General features: G+C 42.2%; 1 protein-coding gene across 1 annotated transcript in view; it reads right to left on the reverse strand.

Moving 5' to 3' along the window:
* The window catches only part of ROBO3 (roundabout guidance receptor 3), a 226,396-nt gene that overhangs the window by 28,695 nt on the left and 179,179 nt on the right, over window positions 1-18,522 (reverse strand). Inside the window, exon 9 of the mRNA XM_058194558.1 lies at window positions 15,361-15,566. Within this exon, the coding sequence (XP_058050541.1) occupies window positions 15,361-15,566 (206 nt within the window). The remainder of the gene's footprint in view (window positions 1-15,360; window positions 15,567-18,522) is intronic.

Genomic DNA, 18,522 nt, shown 5'->3' on the forward strand with positions numbered 1-18,522 from the left:
AATTCATAATTTTCAATCCCGCGGACCACTAATATGATCTGCCTAATGACCGACTGGGTGGGCGGGGCTAAGTAGTCATGTGACTGGGTGGGCATGGGCAGCTCAATGCCATTCATGTCAAGGGGCGCCTCACCAGCCTCTACTCGCCCCTCCCTTCCCAGCCACTCCTCACCTGCCCACTTGGGCTCCTTAGGGCCCCAACAGGTAGCAGTTGGTGGAACTAAGCAGCCATGAAAAAGAGTCCATAGTTTTGAGGACCTTTGATTTCGTGCAATATAAAAAATGCAAATAATTTTTCTGTGGACCACCAAAATTTTCTCGCGGACCACCAGTGGTCCACAGACCAGCAGTTGGTGACCACTGCTATAGTCCTTAGATGTATGCTATTACTGCTTATCCACAGGAGATACTTCATATTTCCTCCTATGGCTTTGAGGAAGGAATTGGCTTGATGGAAGCTGGATGGTATGAGACCAACCCAGATGTCCTGGGACAGGTACTCGCTGACTTACAACTATTTATTTAGTGACCAATCAAAGTTTCAGTTCCATTGAAAAGGGATTTACCACCAGTCTTTGTACTTATCACTGTTGCAGCATCTCCATGGTCATGTGATCAAAATTCAGGCAGTTGGCTATGAGTATGAATTTATGACCGTTGCAGTGACCCAGGATCAGGGGATTGGCATTTGTGACTTTCCCAGGTGACTTCCAATGAGCAAAGTCAAAGGGGAAAGCTGGACTTTCTGATTCAAAATAACTGCAGTAATTTACTTAACAACTGTGGCTTAAAAGGAGTGCAACTCACTTAACAACCACCTTACTTAGCAATGGAAATTCTGGTCCCAATTGTGGTCATAAGTCGAGGACTACCTGTTCATTTCCCTGACCCCTTCTGCATGATGCGTTTGCTCTCTGAAATGCAGTTGTGGAGCACAGGTATAAATATAATGGTTAGGGTGTCATAAAAATATGCCAGCAGAGGGGCTAATGACTCCCAAAGGTTTCTTGCACTATACTTTTACAGACAAAGGGGAGCAGCACTCACTGCTCCCTGGCCATATTTATCTATACTGGGATTTTAACATTCAAATGCTCAGATAATCTGAAAGGCAGAGAAAACAGAGAATCTGTGTGTATGTGCCAAAATCTGCACAATGGAAAGATGTGTTGCCAGGACTGAAGTCCCACCCATTTTGTTGTGACACTGCAATTGCCATCTTATAGATTTTGACCACTCTCTGGAACTGCCAACATGTGGAACAACTATTATTTTAACCTCATTCTATCAATAGGCAACATGAAGGTACTTCTATAAATTACCTGCCTGTTATCGTTCATATGATGAGACTCTAGGAGAGCAACAAAGATGATTAGGGGACTGGAGGCTAAAATATATGAAGAACGGTTGCAGGAACTGGGTATGTCTAGTTTAATGAAAAGAAGGACTAGGGGAGACATGATAGCTGTGTTCCAATATCTCAGGGGCTGCCACAAAGAAGAGGGAGTCAAGCTATTCTCCAAAGCCCCTGAGGGTAGAACAAGAAGCAATGGGTGGAAACTAATCAAGGAGAGAAGCAACTTAGAACTAAGGAGGAAATTCCTGACAGTTAGAACAATTAATCAGTGGAACAACTTGCCTCCAGAAGTTGTGAATGCTCCAACACTGGAAATTTTTAAGAAAATGTTGGATAACCATTTGTCTGAAATGTATAGGGTTTCCTGCCTGGGCAGGGGGTTGGACTAGAAGACCTCCAAGGTCCCTTCCAACTCTGTTGTTGTTGTTGTTGTTGTTGTTGTTGTTGTTGTTGTTGTTGTTGTTGTTATTATTATTATTATTATTATTATTATTATTATTATTATTATTATTATTATTATTATTATATTTTCCTTTCCATCTCTCTTCTGCAGTATGATAATTCTTAGCTCTCTTGCCAGACTATTTATTTATACTTAAAACGTGAGTTCCTTCAGGTGTGAATGCAACTAACATATAATAATGACAACAACAACAATGGTTTGGTATTAAATTAAAAATGTTAAGTCAAAATAAAATTAAAGAGGAACAGTTGATGGAGCCCATAAGTGAAAAATAAAGTGACAGATGGAAAGAAAAGAAAGAAGCCTAACTTTGACAAAAGCTCGGGAAAAAGAAAATGTCTGCCTCGCCGGTCTTCAAACTTGGTAGCTTTAAGATTTGTGGATTTCAACTCCCAGAATTCTCCAGCCAGCATATCATAGCTGTCTGTAGAATGCTGGGAGTTGAAGTCCACAAGTCTTAAAGCTGCCAAGTTTGAAGACCACATAAAAGCAGAAGAGTTGCAATTCTGCACGACCGAGTCCTTTCTACAATAAGATGTTGGATCTCTCACCTGAACCCTCACTGAGATTGAGATGGCCTTCATCAAGGTCTATGACAAGTCACCATGGCCAACTCACCACGGCCAACTCGCCACGGCTAACACATCATGGCCAACTTGCTGCAGCCAACTCGCCGCAGGACAACTTGCCGAGGGACAAGAGTTACACTAATATCAAAGAAATGGTGGAATAGAATAATTAAAGAATGGATGCAACAGGAGGGACAAAATGAAATGTGAATGAGAAAAACTTGAATTTGTTTTATATATTTAAAATAATTAAATTGAATTGTTAAATTGTCCCACAGCGAGTTGGCCATGGTGAGTTAGCCAAACTGAGTTGGCTGTGACGTGTTGTTCCATTCTGCTTCATCAACCTGGTATTTTTTGACAATGTTAAGATTGCCGTTGCCCTAACTGACAAACACAAACACAACAGAGGAGCCTGCCTGATACTAAATGAAATTCCTGCTCCTGCTAGCCTCACTCTAATTGGCAGCATTCTCCAGGATCCCTTTCCATATCTCTTGTATTTCACCTTCAGAATTGGAGCTTCAGAGTGAGAAGCTGGAATCTTCTGTGTACAGGAAGTCCTCGACGTACAACAATTCATTTAGTGACTGTTCAAAATTATTTATTTATTTACTTATTTATTTAATTTTGTCATAACAATATACACAAGCATCACACAAAAAGATTATATAATATATAAACATATATATGAGGAGAAACAAGGAAGTATAAGCATATATAGATAGATAGATGATAGATAGATAGATAGATAGATAGATAGATAGATAGATAGATAGATAGATAGATAGATGAAAAGAAACAGGCAGGAGGGCAGAGATCGGCGCAAGGCACCTCATGTGTGGGGTGCCACAGGGGTCGGTTCTCTGTTCAACATCAATATGAAGCCGCTGGGCGAGATCATTTGTGGTTTTGGGGTGCAGTGTCATCTGTATGCTGATGATACTCAGCTGTACATTTTCACCCCAAACCACCCCAACGAAGTCATTGAAGTGATGTCCCGGTGTCTTGGATGGGGAAGAACAGGCTTTGACTCAACCCTGCCAAGACTGAGTGGCTGTGGATGCTGGCATCCCGGTACAGCCAGCTGATTCCATCGCTGACTGTTGGGGGCGAGTCATTGGCCCCTATGGAGAGGGTTCGCAACTTAGGTGTCCTCCTGGATAGACGGTTGTCCTTTGAAGAACATATGATGACCGTTGCCAGGGGAGCTTTTTATCAGGTACGCCTGATACACCAGTTGTGCCCCTTCCTAGACCGGGATTCCCTATGCACGGTCACTCATGCCCTCATCACTTCCCCCCTGGACTACTGCAATGCTTTCTACATGGGGCTCCCCTTGAAGAACACCCGGAGGCTTCAGTTGGTCCAGAATGCGGCTGCGTGGGTTATAGAGGGAGCAACTCAAGGCTCCCATATAACACCTCTCCTGCGCAAGCTGCTCTGGCTTCCTGTGGTCTTCCGGGTGCAATTCAATGTGTTGGTTACCACCTTTAAAGCGCTCCATGGCATAGGACTGGGTTATTTACGGGACTGCCTTCTGCCACCGATAGCCTCCCATAGGGAGGGCCTCCTCAGGGTGCCGTCAGTCAAACAATGTCGACTGGCGGCCCCCAGCGGGAGGGCCTTCTCTGTGGGAGCACCTGCCCTCTGGAATGAGTTGCCTCCAGGGATACGGCAACTCCCTGACCTCCGGACTTTCCGTCGCGAGTTGAAGATGTTTTGGTTTTACTGCGCAGGGCTGGCCTAAAGTAATAGTAGTTTTAATAGGGGTTTTATAGCTTTATTATTGTTTTAAGTACTATTGTTTTTAGTTTTATTTCGGCCTATTGAATTAGATTTTTAACAGAATTTAATTTTAATAAAAATTTTAATTTTGTGCTATGCGTATAATTGTGTTTTTATCTGGCTGTAAACCGCCCTGAGTCCTTCGGGAGAAGGGCGGTATAGAAATTAAATAAAATAAAATAAATAAATAAATAAATAAAATAAACAATAGGACAGGAATGGTAGGCACGTTTGTGCTCTTATGCACGCCCCTTAAAGTCCTCTTAGGAATGGGGTGAAGTCAACAGTAGATAGTTTTTGGTTAAAGCTTTTGGGGTTATGAGAAGAGACCACAGAGTCAGGTAATGCATTCCAAGCACAGATAACTCGGTTACAGAAGTCATATTTTCTGCAATCCAAATTGGAGCGGTTGACATTAAGTTTAAATCTATTGGTAGCTCTTGTACTATTGCAGTTGAAGCTGAAGTAGTCTTTAACAGGAAGGACATTACAATAGATGATTCTATGAGTTAAACCCAGGTCCTGTCGAAGGCGACGGAGTTCCAAGTTTTCTAAGCCTAGGATTTCAAGTCTGGTGGGATAAGGTATTTTGTTGGTTATGGAGGAGTGGAGAACTCTTCTTGTAAAATATTTCTGGACACGTTCGATTGTATTGATATCAGAAAAGTGGTATGGGTTCCAGACAGATGAGCTGTAATCAAGAATTGGTCTAGCAAATGTTTTATATGCTCCGGTCAGTAGTGTGGTGTTTTTGGAAAAGAAGCTACATAAGATTAGGTTAACAACTCTTAGAGCCTTTTTTGCTATGTAGTTGCAGTGGGCTTTGGCACTTAGATCATTTGATATGAAAACTCCAAGTTCTTTAACGGGATGGGGGTCATCTACTAGGTAATGTCCATCAAGCATGTACTTAGTGTTTGGGCTCTTTTTTCCAATATGTAAGACTGAGCATTTGCTGGGTGAGATTTGTAGTTGCCAAATTTTAGACCAAGCGGTTAGATGATCCAAGGTCTTTTTGAATGGTAGATGTATTGTCGGTGGTGTTAAACAGTTTGACATTGTCAGCAAAGAGAATTATAAAATTATAAAAACACTGAAAAAAGTGACATGACTATTATTCACATTTACAACTGTTGCAGCATCCCCATGGTCACATGATCAGAATTCAGAGGATTGGCAACTGACTCATATTTATCACTGTTGCATTGCTCCAGTGTCATGTGAGCCCCTTTTATGACATTCTGACAAGCAAGGTCAGTAGGGAAGCCAGATTCACTTAACAACCACGTTGCTAACTTAAAACTTGCAGGGATTCACTTAACAAATGTGGTAAGAAAGGTCGTAAAATGGAGCAAAACTCACGTAACAACTGTTTCACTTAGCCACAGAAATTTGGGTGTGGTCGTACGTCAAGGACTACCTTTATAAAGCTATGGTTCCTCCCAACCTTACAATGAGCAAAAGGCAAGAACTAGAGTTTGTGAGCAAGTAGTTGCTAGTTGTCTTGATGATCATGGAAATGAAAGGATGTCTTCACCTGGTGGACTCTGTGATTTGAGGACCACTGACATGCTTTCTACATGTATCAGAAGGGCTTGATGAAGACAACTCATCCTGGGGGGACCATTAATTCATGTTAGTCTCCCGAACCACCCGACAGTTCTAATTTTTTCCTGGGCAAAGCGCCACAACTGCTATCAAACAATGCTATTAGGTGCTCTGGGACCCAGTTGATGCATTAACCTCCTGACTCTGACACAATGAAAGCACAAAACTAACGTGAAATATTTCACTCCCTGCTGCCTGCTGGCATTAATTTTTAAACAAATGTTTAGCATTTGGTCTGTGTTTTGATAAGTAATTCATGAATAACTTTCACATTACCCTGTCACTGTATTCGACTCTAGTGCATGAAAAAAGCAGATTGGACTCGCCAAGTTTGGAATTGTTACACGGAAATGCAACGTGTAATGCTATGAGCTTTAAAATGTTTAGCTAAGATCTTGCAGTGTAGGAGGGATTGTCCCCTTGTCTCTGGGCTTTTACACTACATCTGTCTCAATTCACAATTCAAATTATGCAACAGGAAAATCAGATGCTCAGAGACACAGCTCAGTGGCGGAATCCTTGTTCTACAAGCAGAAGGTTGCAGGTTCAATTTCTGGAATTATTGCCTAAAGAGAAATCGAAATCTTTGTTGCTGCCATCGTTGAGAGTTGTATTTGTGCATCTCTAGGTAGCAACATTTGCATGATGGGTGGAGCCAATCCCAAACTGGGACAGGAAAAAGCCATTGTGAATGGACGTTTAAAACTGGCAGCATCCGCAATTGATGAAAAATGGCTTTAACCTTTAGCTTCGCAAAGCTACTTCGATTTACAAAAGAATGGCGTGGAATTTATAACAAATGGCTTGAGCCAAATCTAACTGGTTTAGTATGTGTTTATGAGCTGGCTGGAGACAGGGATATTAGGTGGGTGAAACTGACAAGTCCTCATGCCATAATACGTGTGTTCCTTTTCAAAATGCAACAAAAGTCTTTGTTGGTTTTCCTAACTGAATGAATGTCCTGGATGTATCTTCTTTATATGTGGGATCTGGCTCTAGAGGGCCATCAAAACAGCATGAAAGCAAATGCTTTGTGGTCCCCACACTTGCCTTTATGCACAGAATGATTTTTTTGCCCAACTATCAATCTGTTCTACGCTATCAAATTATGTTGATGTATTACATCCATTGCAATGCATTTATAACAGCAGTGAGGTTCACGGTCCCCCAATCTCCCAATGGAATGAGCATCTCTTGGCATCTTTGCATCTACAAAACACACATGCACACACCTCCTCCCTTCTGCAATATTGTAAATATTCATAAATTAATGTATACTGGGGATGATTATGCGAAAGTGCTGAGAGACTTTGGACTCACTGAATCAGTGGGAAATTGAAACCGTTAACCACGTGTGATTGTAATACATCAAAATGTGTACAATGCTTCACTGGGGAAATGGTTAATTTCTGAAAAGAGGTAAACAAAGCAAGACACAAACATTTGTCTTGTCAACTGTTAAGATGCTTTTCAACTGGAAGGACCTCCTACAGAAATATTGTGAGAGCTCTGGCTTTATCGCAGCTTTCCACATGTATTAGAACTGTATGTGCAAGATTTAGCAACTAACACTTTCAACGCCACATTGGGCACCATGTTGGTGAAAGTATATAGAGATGACAGGGTGTTGACACTGGTTAATGAACATGCTCTTTTGCACAGGACAGGGAAAATATATAATGAAGACTAATTAGAAGAAAGGTCCACCACAGTGGTTACTATTAATAAGAGGCTTTGCTTCTCTCTTTTTGCAGGACTAGGTCTCGTTGCTTAATTTCCAGAATGGCTCCCCAAGGTCCTGACATCATCAGCATTTGGATTAATTGGCCACAATAATTCAGTTCCAAGATTATGCTTTTCTTCCAAGAACTGCATTTACCAGTTAGGACTAGTGGGTGAAAGTACTATCAAAGGAAGTTTATTTTACCCAGTACTTGATTCAACAGAGACTCCATTTCCTTAGGGTTTTGCGTAAAAACAAAGTGGTACAACAACTGATGACCTCCTTTTACCGGTCCACAATAGAAAGTGTCCTCACTTATTGCATCACGGTATGGCACGCTGGTCTGACAGCCGCGGATAGAAAAAGATTACAGAGGGTGATGAGCACAGCACAAAACATCATGGGCTGTCCCCTGTTACCACTAGATGAGATCGCTAGGGCTCGTTGCCTTAGAAGAGTAAGGAAAATTCTCAGGGACAACTCTCAACCTGGTCATCACTTCTTTACCCTCCTACCATCGGGAAGGAGATATAGAACAGTGGTGGGTTGCTACCGGTTCGCACCGGTTCGGGAGGACCGGTAGCGGTAATTTGGGCTGGTTCAGAGAACCGTTAGTAATTGGTGGCTGGCCATGCACCCGAACTGGTCCCGTTCGCTTGGCCCAGCAGCCTGTCACTCACTTGCCCTGCCCGTCTCCACCCAGTCATCCTCACTTTTACTGTGTGGGTCCTAGCTTGCAGCTTGCCTGCCTGAAGCACAGCACCCCAACTGAGCGGTCCTGATCTGCCTGCAAGGTAAGCCTGTGAGTCACGGCCTACCTAGCTGCTCCTCCCCATCCCCCACCATCCCAGCCTGCCTCACCTACTTTCTTCCCCGCCAGCCCGTAGTCCTGCCATGCTTCCCTGTCTTCCACACGGCCTTCCCAGTGTCCCCAAGACCAGCTTGCGAAGGTAGGCAAGCGGGCCTGGCCACGGCGATCGCTGGGAAGCCAGGCAAGCATGGCAGGGCCACCCGGCTATGGGGAAGAGAGCTAGCAGCTTACTCCCTTCCCCGAAGCCCTGCCATGCTTGCCTGCCTTCCACGCTGCCTTCTTGGTGTCCTGGTGGCCAGCTTGCCACCCACCCTCACCCCGCTTCCCTTTTATCTTTCTTTAATGCGCCCTGCTTCTCTCCCCAAACCTCGGGAGGCGGCATCCTCCGTGCCGCAAAGCCCTTGAAGCGGCTGCAGGAGGGGGAAAAGAAAAAAAAAGGCTTGGCCTCTGAAGCCTCTTGAAGGAGGCCTCCATGTATGTGTGTTCGGCAGCATTGAAGTGAGCCACACAAAGGGAGCCCACAGGTTAATCACACCGGCTGTGATCGGCCCCTTGCCTTCCGCTGCCACCGTCACCTCTGCCTCTTCCTTCTCTCTGCCTACAGAAGTCGAAGAGAAAAAGGCAGTTGCTTTGCCAGACGTTTCTCTGCGTTTCCAATGAGGGCAGCTGACTTGGGATGGAAACAGTGGCGGCGGTCGGAGGGGCTGTTGGCTGGATCAAGTGACCCAGAGGGCTGCGCAGACCAAAGATCCGGGGTTGGGTGGGCTTTGTTGCTCAGGTCAAGAAGTGACATGGAAGAGAGAGAGCCAGCTTTACTGGCTGAGGAACTCTGGGAGTTGAAGTCCACAAGACTAAAAGTTGTCAAGGTTGGAGATCCCTGCCCTAGACCACTTTAGGAGCAAAGTGGTGGCTTTTGCTGGCATTTCAGGAGGAAGGGAGGGAAAGAGAGAGAAATAGAAAAAGAGAGAGAGAGAGACAAAGAAAGAAAGAGAAAGAAGGAAAGAGGGAGAGAAAGAGACACAGAGAGAAACAAAGAGAAAGAAAGAAAGAAAGAAAGAAAGAAAGAGGAAGGGAGAGAGATAAGAGAGAGAGAGAAGGCAAAAGACAAAGAAAGAAACAGAAAGAAAGAGGAAGGGAGAGAGAGACAGAAAAAGAAAGAAAGAAAAGAAAGAAAGAAAGAGGAAGGGCGAGAGAGAAAAGAGAGAGAGAGAGAGAAAGAGAGAAAGAAAGAAGGAAGAGGAAGGAAGTGGGGGGGGAGAGAAAGAGAGAGAAGAAGAAGGAAGGACCAGAAACCCTGGCACTAGATTTGGCTTCAGAAGACGCTTTGAAACAGGACAGCAATCTAGGGCTGGAAGGGACCTTAGAAGCCATCTAGTCCAACCCCCTGCTCCAGCAGGAAACCTTACATCATCTGGATTATTTTGGTGCCTCTAACAGAGAGGAGAATTGCCAGAAAGGAGAAGGACCTCTGCCATGCAGAGGAAGGCAAAGATAGTCCTTGTCTTATGACCAGAATTAAGTCCAAAATTTTGATTGCTAAGCAAGAGCGTTAAGTGACTTTCGCCACATTTTACTCAATCCATGATCTCTCCTGGCTCTAACAGTCATGTGCAAGTTAGGGAAGAACATCTGAAGGTGTGTGCAATGTTCTAAATGTACAGAAGTTATCGTTAAATGTGTGGCAGAAAGTGGACTCTGGGTGTGTTTTTCCAAATGTAGTAAGTGAGATTGAATGTGTATAGTTTTAGAAGAGGTGTGTGTGTATGTATATATATAGTATTCTCTACTATATATAGTAGAGAATGTATCTTTTTGTGTGCCTATACACACTATATATGTAATATGTATGTGCACATATGACATATATACATAGTATATTTTGGATGTTCAGTAGTAGTAAATAAATAGACAGGGAAATAGTATCTCGTTGAGACCTTTGAGGCAACGAGAGGCCAGGCACCCTAACCCTAACCTTTGATGTAAGTAACATCAAATTGGCCACACCCATCCAGTCACATGACCACCAAGCCACACCCACCAAACAAGCCACGCCCACAGAATTGGTAGTAAAAAAAATTAGAACCCACCCCTGATATAGAAGTATACCCAGCCGCACAAACAGGCTGATGAACAGTTTTTATCCGTGGGCTGTCAGACTCTTAAATGAGAAATAACATCATAACTACGTAGTATGATGGACTGCAGGGCCGGCACAATGTGTAACATGTTCACACTGGTGCAATAGGACTGGGTGTTTTGTTAATATGATTTATTGGGTTAGGGATTTTCCATCTTCACTGTGAGTTGTATTGTTTTGGGGGTGGTGCACTGAGGGAGCTCAACCAATCTCACTGTACTTTATACAATCAATCTCATTGTACATATGATATGTTCCTATCAAAAAGACCTTGACTTTGTGTTGGAATGGTCAAAAATTTGGCAACTCCAAATCTCAACCAACAAATGCTGTTTTACACATTTGAAAAAAGAATCAGAACAGTAAATACAAGCTTGATAGACATGACCTTGTAGATGACCCTCACTCTGTCAAAGACCTTGGAGTTCTCATATCAAATGATCTGAGTGCCAAAGCTCACTGCAATTACATCACCAAAAAGGCATTAAGAGTTGTAAACCTAATCTTGCGTAGCTTCTTCTCTGGAAAGATTACACTACTAACCAGAGCATACAAAACATTTGCTAGACCAATTCTCGATTACAGCTCATCTGTCTGGAACCCACACTACATTTCGGACATTAATATGATTGAGAGTGTCCAGAGATATTTTACAAGAAGAGTCTTCCACTCCTCTGATCGCAACAAAATACCTTATGCCAGCAGACTTGAAATTCTGGATTTAGAAAATTTAGAACTACACCACCTTCGGCATGACCTGAGCGTAACTCATAAAATCATCTGCTACAATGTCCTTCCTGTCGAAGACTACTTCAGCTTCAACCACAACAATACATGAGCACACAATAGATTTGAACTTAAAGTGAACCGCTCCAATCTTGATTGTAGAAAACATGACTTCAGTAACAGAGTTGTTAATGCCTGGAATGCACTATCTGATTCGGTGGTCTTAACCCCAAATCCCCAAAACTTTAATCTAAGACTGTCTACTGTTGACCTCACCCCATTCCTAAGAGGTCTGTAAGGCCTACTAGCGTGAACTAGCGTGCCTACTGTTCCTGTCCTAATGTTCCTTTTGGTTGTATTCACTTTGTGTGGTTATTTCATGCATATACTTAGACATATTGTTGTGTTTGACAAAATAAATAAATAAATAAATAAATGAAATATGTTGTGCACTGACAATAAAGATTTGAATTTGAACAAGGTAACCGAAGTTAAGTCCCTACCAAAAAACATTACACCTACAATCAAAACTGTGAGACTTCAGGGTCAAAAGTAGACAAGAACCAGATTGAATTTGCAAAACTATTAAATCTAGAATCCAGAATGTCAACCCTGCCAGGTGGAGCTAAATTCAAATATTGATTATTACATTGTGGCTCTTCTGATTTTCTGCTGATTGGGCCTAAAATGTCATGGAAGCTGGATTCATGTGTTGCATTAAAACATAGGTGGAGAAAAATAGAATACTTGCTTAAGTCAGCACAGGAAGCCATAAAACATGGGTTTATAAACTGCATTATATATTAAAAACTCAGTTAATATCTAGGATGGGGTGATGAAGGCCCAAAGATATAGAGGGTTTTGTTGAAGATTCCAGAGCTTCTTAAGTATATTATTACTGGAATTCAGCAACCAAAGTATAGTTTTCTTCAATGTGATTTTTCTTTAACACTTAAAATAGGCAAATTAAATCTCTAGGAATGTCTTAAAGAATGTATGTTGGGTTTTTGTTTTTGTTTTTAAAAAAAGCCACATCCCCAAATATCATTCCAGGAAGCAAAATAATGTGCCTCCCTGAACGAAGATATTCCTGGTTTAGAAATTCAGCTTTGAACATGAACCACAAACAGTAGTATAATTGGCTTGATTCTATCATTGCACTGAGACAATTATGGTTTTCTGAAAAGATTAAAGTGACTGGACAGTAAATAACTCTGGCTGGAGAACCCTGCTTAAAAAGAGTTAATTACAATTTGAGTTCTTGGCAGAAAGTTATGTTATAACTTTGCTCATAATGGCATTCGCCACAAAATGGTTTTCAGATTCAGCTGCGTTGCAAAGGGATTGATTTGGCAGCCTTTGTTATTTGTTTACTGATATTTACTTTGTTAAGGATAAGAAAATTGCATTCAGCTGTTTTTAGCCAGTAAAACAAAGGAATTACTTAGTGCCTGTTAACAACTTTAATTTCTTAATAAGTACACAGTAGTTTATGGGCCCATTCTCTATGTTAGCTTTTAGGAGTATTTAAGAATTCTTTTCCAACTTCTGAACCATGCAATTACAGTCTCTCTTTTATTGAGTAATTTCATTACTGAGCTATTTAGCACAGTTATGAAAGCAAGCAATTTAATCCCTAGCTAGGTTGTGGCATTCAATTATTAGCTGGCTGCTTGTTCACTAGAGAGATTGAATTTTCCCAGATATAAGAAGTCATGAGCTGGGAGGAAGATCAGAAGGTTCACAAAATTCAAAAATACTAGAACTGGGAGAAGGAACGGGAAGAGTATAATCTCATATTGACTTGACTGCATAAAAATGGTCATGTCAAATGGTTCACTGGGAAGATAATCGGTTAAATCCAGTGGGAATTCCAATTAAGAATATACCTAGGGCAGTTGGGCTACATGATTCCTAAGCTGTACCTTATTTGGTTTGAATTTGGCTTAGCATGTTGGGTAAACTAGAATGGGCATTTGGCATTTGGAGCCCTGGTGGTGCAGTGGTTAAAATGCAGTATTGCAGGCAAACTCTGTCCATAGTATGGAGTTTGATCCTGATGGGGCTCAAGATTGACTCAGCTTTCCATCCTTTCCAAGGTTGCTAAAATGAGTAACCCAGATTGTTGGGGGCAAATAATGCAAATAATGCTTTTACACTGTAAACTGCCCAGAGCGTGTAGTAAAGCACTATGGGGTAATATATAATTCTAAGTGCTATTGCTACTAATGAGTTTTCCAGTCAATTCTGGTTATCCTGCAAATCATGGTAAAGCAAATTATGACAGCATAATGAATGAATCCTGACAGGTAGTCCACTACTGGTGAGATAAAAGTGGAGAAAGTACAGGAGAAATGGAGGCAAAGCAAGAGACAAAGGAAAGCCAGAACAAGGGGGAGCAAATGGGAGCAAAAACAACCAGGCTGGGCATTGTCCAGTAGTATTTGACCCATGATTCTGGTGCCTTGGAAATCATGCAGAGGTCCTTCTACATTGCAATGTCTATTGGGATATACAGTATGGAAACAGCTTATAAGTCCACTTATTCTGAGATTCTCAGAAAAAAATGTATTTAATGTTACCCAATGCCTTGTAGATATGAGCTCATACATAACAGTTGCAAAATATTTTTTATATTGCCATTAAGAGTTGTTGTAACTCTACCAATTTTATCAAGCTAATCTTATTATCTGATTTTGTTGAGAGTTTTGTTGCATTAGTGGCTTGGTCAATGGCCTTAATAAAATATATTGCTGCTGTTTCAGGTACCGTGGGAAAGGGGAGTAGAAATGGAGAGTAGAAATGCTCTAGAGGAAGCATTTGGCTGAAGAATTGGGAAGGGCTTGGTTTGAAGGCAGATTTGAAATGACGGCTGGAAGGAGCTGGTGGACCCCAAAGGGAATGAAGAAGTTCAAGTTACAGACATTAAATCTTAGTTTTTGAAGAAATGTTGCAGCATCTAAGATCCTTCCTTACACAATTTCCTTTTCCCTCATAACCATGTAAAAGGTGATGTTACCATTTGCTCTATTTTTACACATGCAAACTATATTTTAAAAAAAGATGATTGTAGCTATGGTTTTCAAAAGAAAGAGCAAGCAGCTATACAATATTTGTGAAATGTCCTTGTACATTACTGAAAGATTTCACCCTGACAATTTTATCTCGCTACAAAGAAATAAATGGGCTGTTATTCTATTGTTTCATCAGAACATCTCTGTCAGGGTTCCAAGGAACACCCCCAACGAAATAAAGCTCTGAGGCTTGAGGTTCCTCAAAGTTCCAATTTATTAGAGATGTCATGTTGGCACAGCTGGGAAAACCCGAAACTGAAAGCTTCCAGGTTTTCCATACCCAGTTGAAAGTTCACAGCCTTCCCTCACACCCACAAGTTCATCACATTGTCCAATCAACTCTTCACATTAAATTGGATACAATATTCAGGCAGTCTACATCAGACGCATGCAAAAGTCCTTGAATACAGAATGTTGTTATGACTAACTTTCTACCGCTCCAACAACAGCCCCCTCCCAACTTCCCCAGCTAAAATATGTGGCAGTTAAGAAGCAAAAAGAAAATTGCCTTCCAAAACTGACAATCTCTACCTATCCATAGCCCAGTTAAAAGCACCTGAAAGAGGTAAGCTGGACATTCCCCCTTTCATGATTTGTTGCCCCTGTGCAAAGCTGAATCTTCTCAACTCAAACACCCCTGGGATAAGAAAGCAAATGCAACGAGCACAGCAAGGTCCTTCTCTCAGTCATGTTACATGCATGGCTGGGAAACTGTGGGAAAACCCAAAGAGCATTCTGGTGGATCTATTGCAAAGGAGAAGGAAGAACATGGCTTATTTTAGAAACAATAGAAAATATTTGTGGTTGATGGTGGTGGTGGTTATGTTCTACAAGGTTGCTGTTTAGCATCCGAACATTTCCTGACCAGGCTGGTGACATCCTCAGCTGGACTTCACATGATAGGTCACCTGACACGATCAGCCAGTCAAACGACCCACCAATCACATGACCCCATGAGATCAATATAAGTGGTGAAGAACTGGATTATGATGCTTCAACCGAAGTCCCGCTGAGGATGTTACCTAGTTTGGTGACAAAATGTTCGGAAGAGAACAAACCACCACCAACATTGCTTATTTTGTCTAAGAGGGAGGGGTATCGTACCTGCAGATTTGTAATCTGTAGCGTCCCATTGTCCAACAGGCTCATTCTTGGATCACTGCCCACAATCCGCTGTCCATCTTTCAGCCACTGGATGCTGGGGAGGGGGTTCCCAGTTACGTGACACTGGAGCAGTGCTGTAGAGTCTATGGCAAGGGTTTGATTCACGGGACCCCGGCGAATAATTGGTGGAATGCGATCAGTTGTTACTTCATGCAAGACAAAACCAAGAGAGTGCCTCATTAGATACAGAGACTCTTACAAATACACTTGTTTCTGGATTGTTATTCATTTCTTATGTGAGATTTTTAAGTGGAGCGAATGGGGGGGGCTGATCTTTCCTGCATTTTGAAAGCCTGCTTGACAGATCCTTACCAGCATCTGAGCTACAGGTGATGAAATTCAAACCCACCAGCTTGTTTAGTAACATGTAATTAAGCAGTCAATTAAAGGCAAGGCACTAATTGATTACCTGGAGTTGTACTGCCGGAGTGTGACAAAAAGCAACGAAGGTGTCGATGCACACCTTTGATGTAACCCTTCACCTGCCTGATCTGGGAGAGCAAGAAGAGTTTCTAATGAAAAGGTAAAAGCCTTTCTCTTGTAGCTCATTACGGGTAGTCTTCCATTGACTGTTCAAAGGTACAACACCCCTGAAACATGTGATTTATGACCGTTTTTCACATTTACCACCTTTGCAGCATCCCCAAATTCATGCGCTTGGCAACTGGCATGTATTTATGAAGGTTGCAGTCTCCTGGGGTCACTTGAGCAGCTTTTTTGGCTTTCTGACAAGCAAAGTCAATGGGGAAGCCCGATTCACTCAACAACCATGTCACTGACTTAACAAATGCAATGATTCATTTAATAACTGTGGCAAAGTAGGTTGTAAAATGGGGCAAAACTCAGAAATGTATGGCTCAATTGTGGTTGTAAGTCAAGGAATACCTGTACTATATTTTATTTTAGTATCAACCTCTTCCCAAATAGAGTGAAGAAACAGAAATTTCTTCGAACAGCAGGTTAGGAAATAACTGGAGGAATCCCAGAGCCGCTGTGCATGGCTGGCTGGCTGGCTGGAACCAATTAAAGCAGGCACACAAGAATCCCAAAATGCCGAAATAATATTTATTGTAGAAAAATGACAAATCCATTATGAAAGAATTCCACGATTGCTGTGCATTGAATATGAGGTGTATTTATATTGCAATCACTATTCAAATTCTTAATTCTCATGCCCTTTTCTCCTGCCTGCGATAAGTAAAGGACTAGGTGTGGCTCTGTAGGGTAGAAGATTCAATTTCTATCTGTCTCTTGCTGGACAGCAGAGTTTCTATTTAATCCTATTTGCCTCTCCGCATTCACCTTATTTTGGACACGGGGACAAAAAGACTTTAGATCTAGTTGTTAGCAATGTAGCTTCTGGTGGGTGCACTCCAAGTTAGTGGGTCCTCATACTTGGCAGTACATCATTGAAATGTTTCCTGGGATGTTCAGTTCTTCCCTTTTCAAAATGTCTCTGACTGACACCACGAGCATTATGGGTAATTTAAACCAGTGGGGGTCCAGGGGAGGAATGAACAACAGCAAGACCAGCTCTACCATCTGGTAAGTTAAGCAGCAGTGAGAATTACCCAGGAGTGGGTTTCAAAAATTTTAGTAAGGGGTTCTCTGCCTGGCTGCTGGGTGGATGTGGCCATGGCTTAGTTACCCTCCTGCACCATGGAGGGAGGGTGTGGCGTTTTTGCCCTTCCTAGGCTCTGGAGGCTTTCCTGGAGCCTCCAGGAGGCCGAAAACAGCCTCCCCAAGCTCTGGAGCCGGAAACAGACCCATTTCCAGCCTGCCTGAACTTCTGGTAGGCCTGTTTTTTGCCCTCCCCAAACCTCTGTGTGAGTCCTGCATTTACCTGCATCCAAAACGGAGATTCCTGGGAGGGGCAAGGCGGGGTCGGCCAGGAGTGGGATTTGGGGATTCTCCAAACTGCACAGAATCTTAGCTAGAGGTTCTCCTGAAACCCTGGGAACTCCCAGCAGCCCACCCCTGGAGTTACCCATGCCTTTTCCTTTGATGTTTTCTAGGCACATATTTCCTTCTCTTAGAAGACAGAACGGTGTGAACCTCATAAAATATTTTGATTCTCCTAAACAAGCTGTGGCCATCAGATGTGATGATGGCTCCTCTCCCGTGCCAACAAGGAAACAAGATCTAACTGCATCCTTGACTTCTACTCAGATGGCTAAGTGTTCTTTTCAAGCACAAACTTGGCCACAGCCCTTGTTCAAGACTGCCAGGGATTGGGGAGCTACCCGTGGGAGTGAGCCACCGCACACCCTTGCCGTGAGGCAAGATGCATAATGTCTCCTTCACACATGCTGTTAGCACAAAATGTTAAATCTGCATGTGTGAATCATGTCTGTGGGATGTAGAGACAGACACAGAGAAGAGGAGACAATAGTAGAGACGATTTAGCACCGTGAGCAGACCGAACACAATGAAGTGCTTTCCTTTCCTTTGCTGTCTCTCAGTCATCAAAATGGAGCCGTTATTTCTTTTTACACATAAATTGTTTGCTATAGAGGAAGAAAATGCATTAAACTATTTCTTGGCGCAGAGACTAGGACCAAGGTAGAATTAACATTGCAGAAATACATACGTCTCTTTTTCTCCACCCCAGTCTTGCAAGCACTCTAGAATTTGCCTTCTATTGAACATGGTTAAAGAAATATGTAATCAGCCAGCAATACGAAACATTCGGCTGAGATCTAATAGTGAGAAATCAGTTTGACTGCTGTTAAATAATTTTGCTCAATACGTTGCTTCTGTTAGAAGTATTTGCCTAACATCTGCACACAGACTATTGAAAAAGATGAAAGAGATATTTAGAACCATATACAGTACTCTAATTTCCAAGACCTGTGAGATATATATATATATATGAAAGAAAACTCGTGTTCTTTGATTTTACTATGTAAATGTGTACAGCACTCCTAGCTGTTTAATCAGGTGCAATGATATGCTGAAAGTGGATCGAACAGAAGAATCAAACTTGCCTTCTGCCCTTATCGTTTGATCTAGTCGCTGCCAGATTAAAGCATTTCTAAAGTCCCCTTCATATTTCATTCTGCAAGGATTCCAGATTTTGTGATAACCTGCACTAGAGCAGGG

This window comes from Ahaetulla prasina, chromosome 9 (assembly GCF_028640845.1).
Source record: "Ahaetulla prasina isolate Xishuangbanna chromosome 9, ASM2864084v1, whole genome shotgun sequence".
Classification (NCBI taxonomy): Eukaryota; Metazoa; Chordata; class Lepidosauria; order Squamata; family Colubridae; genus Ahaetulla; species Ahaetulla prasina.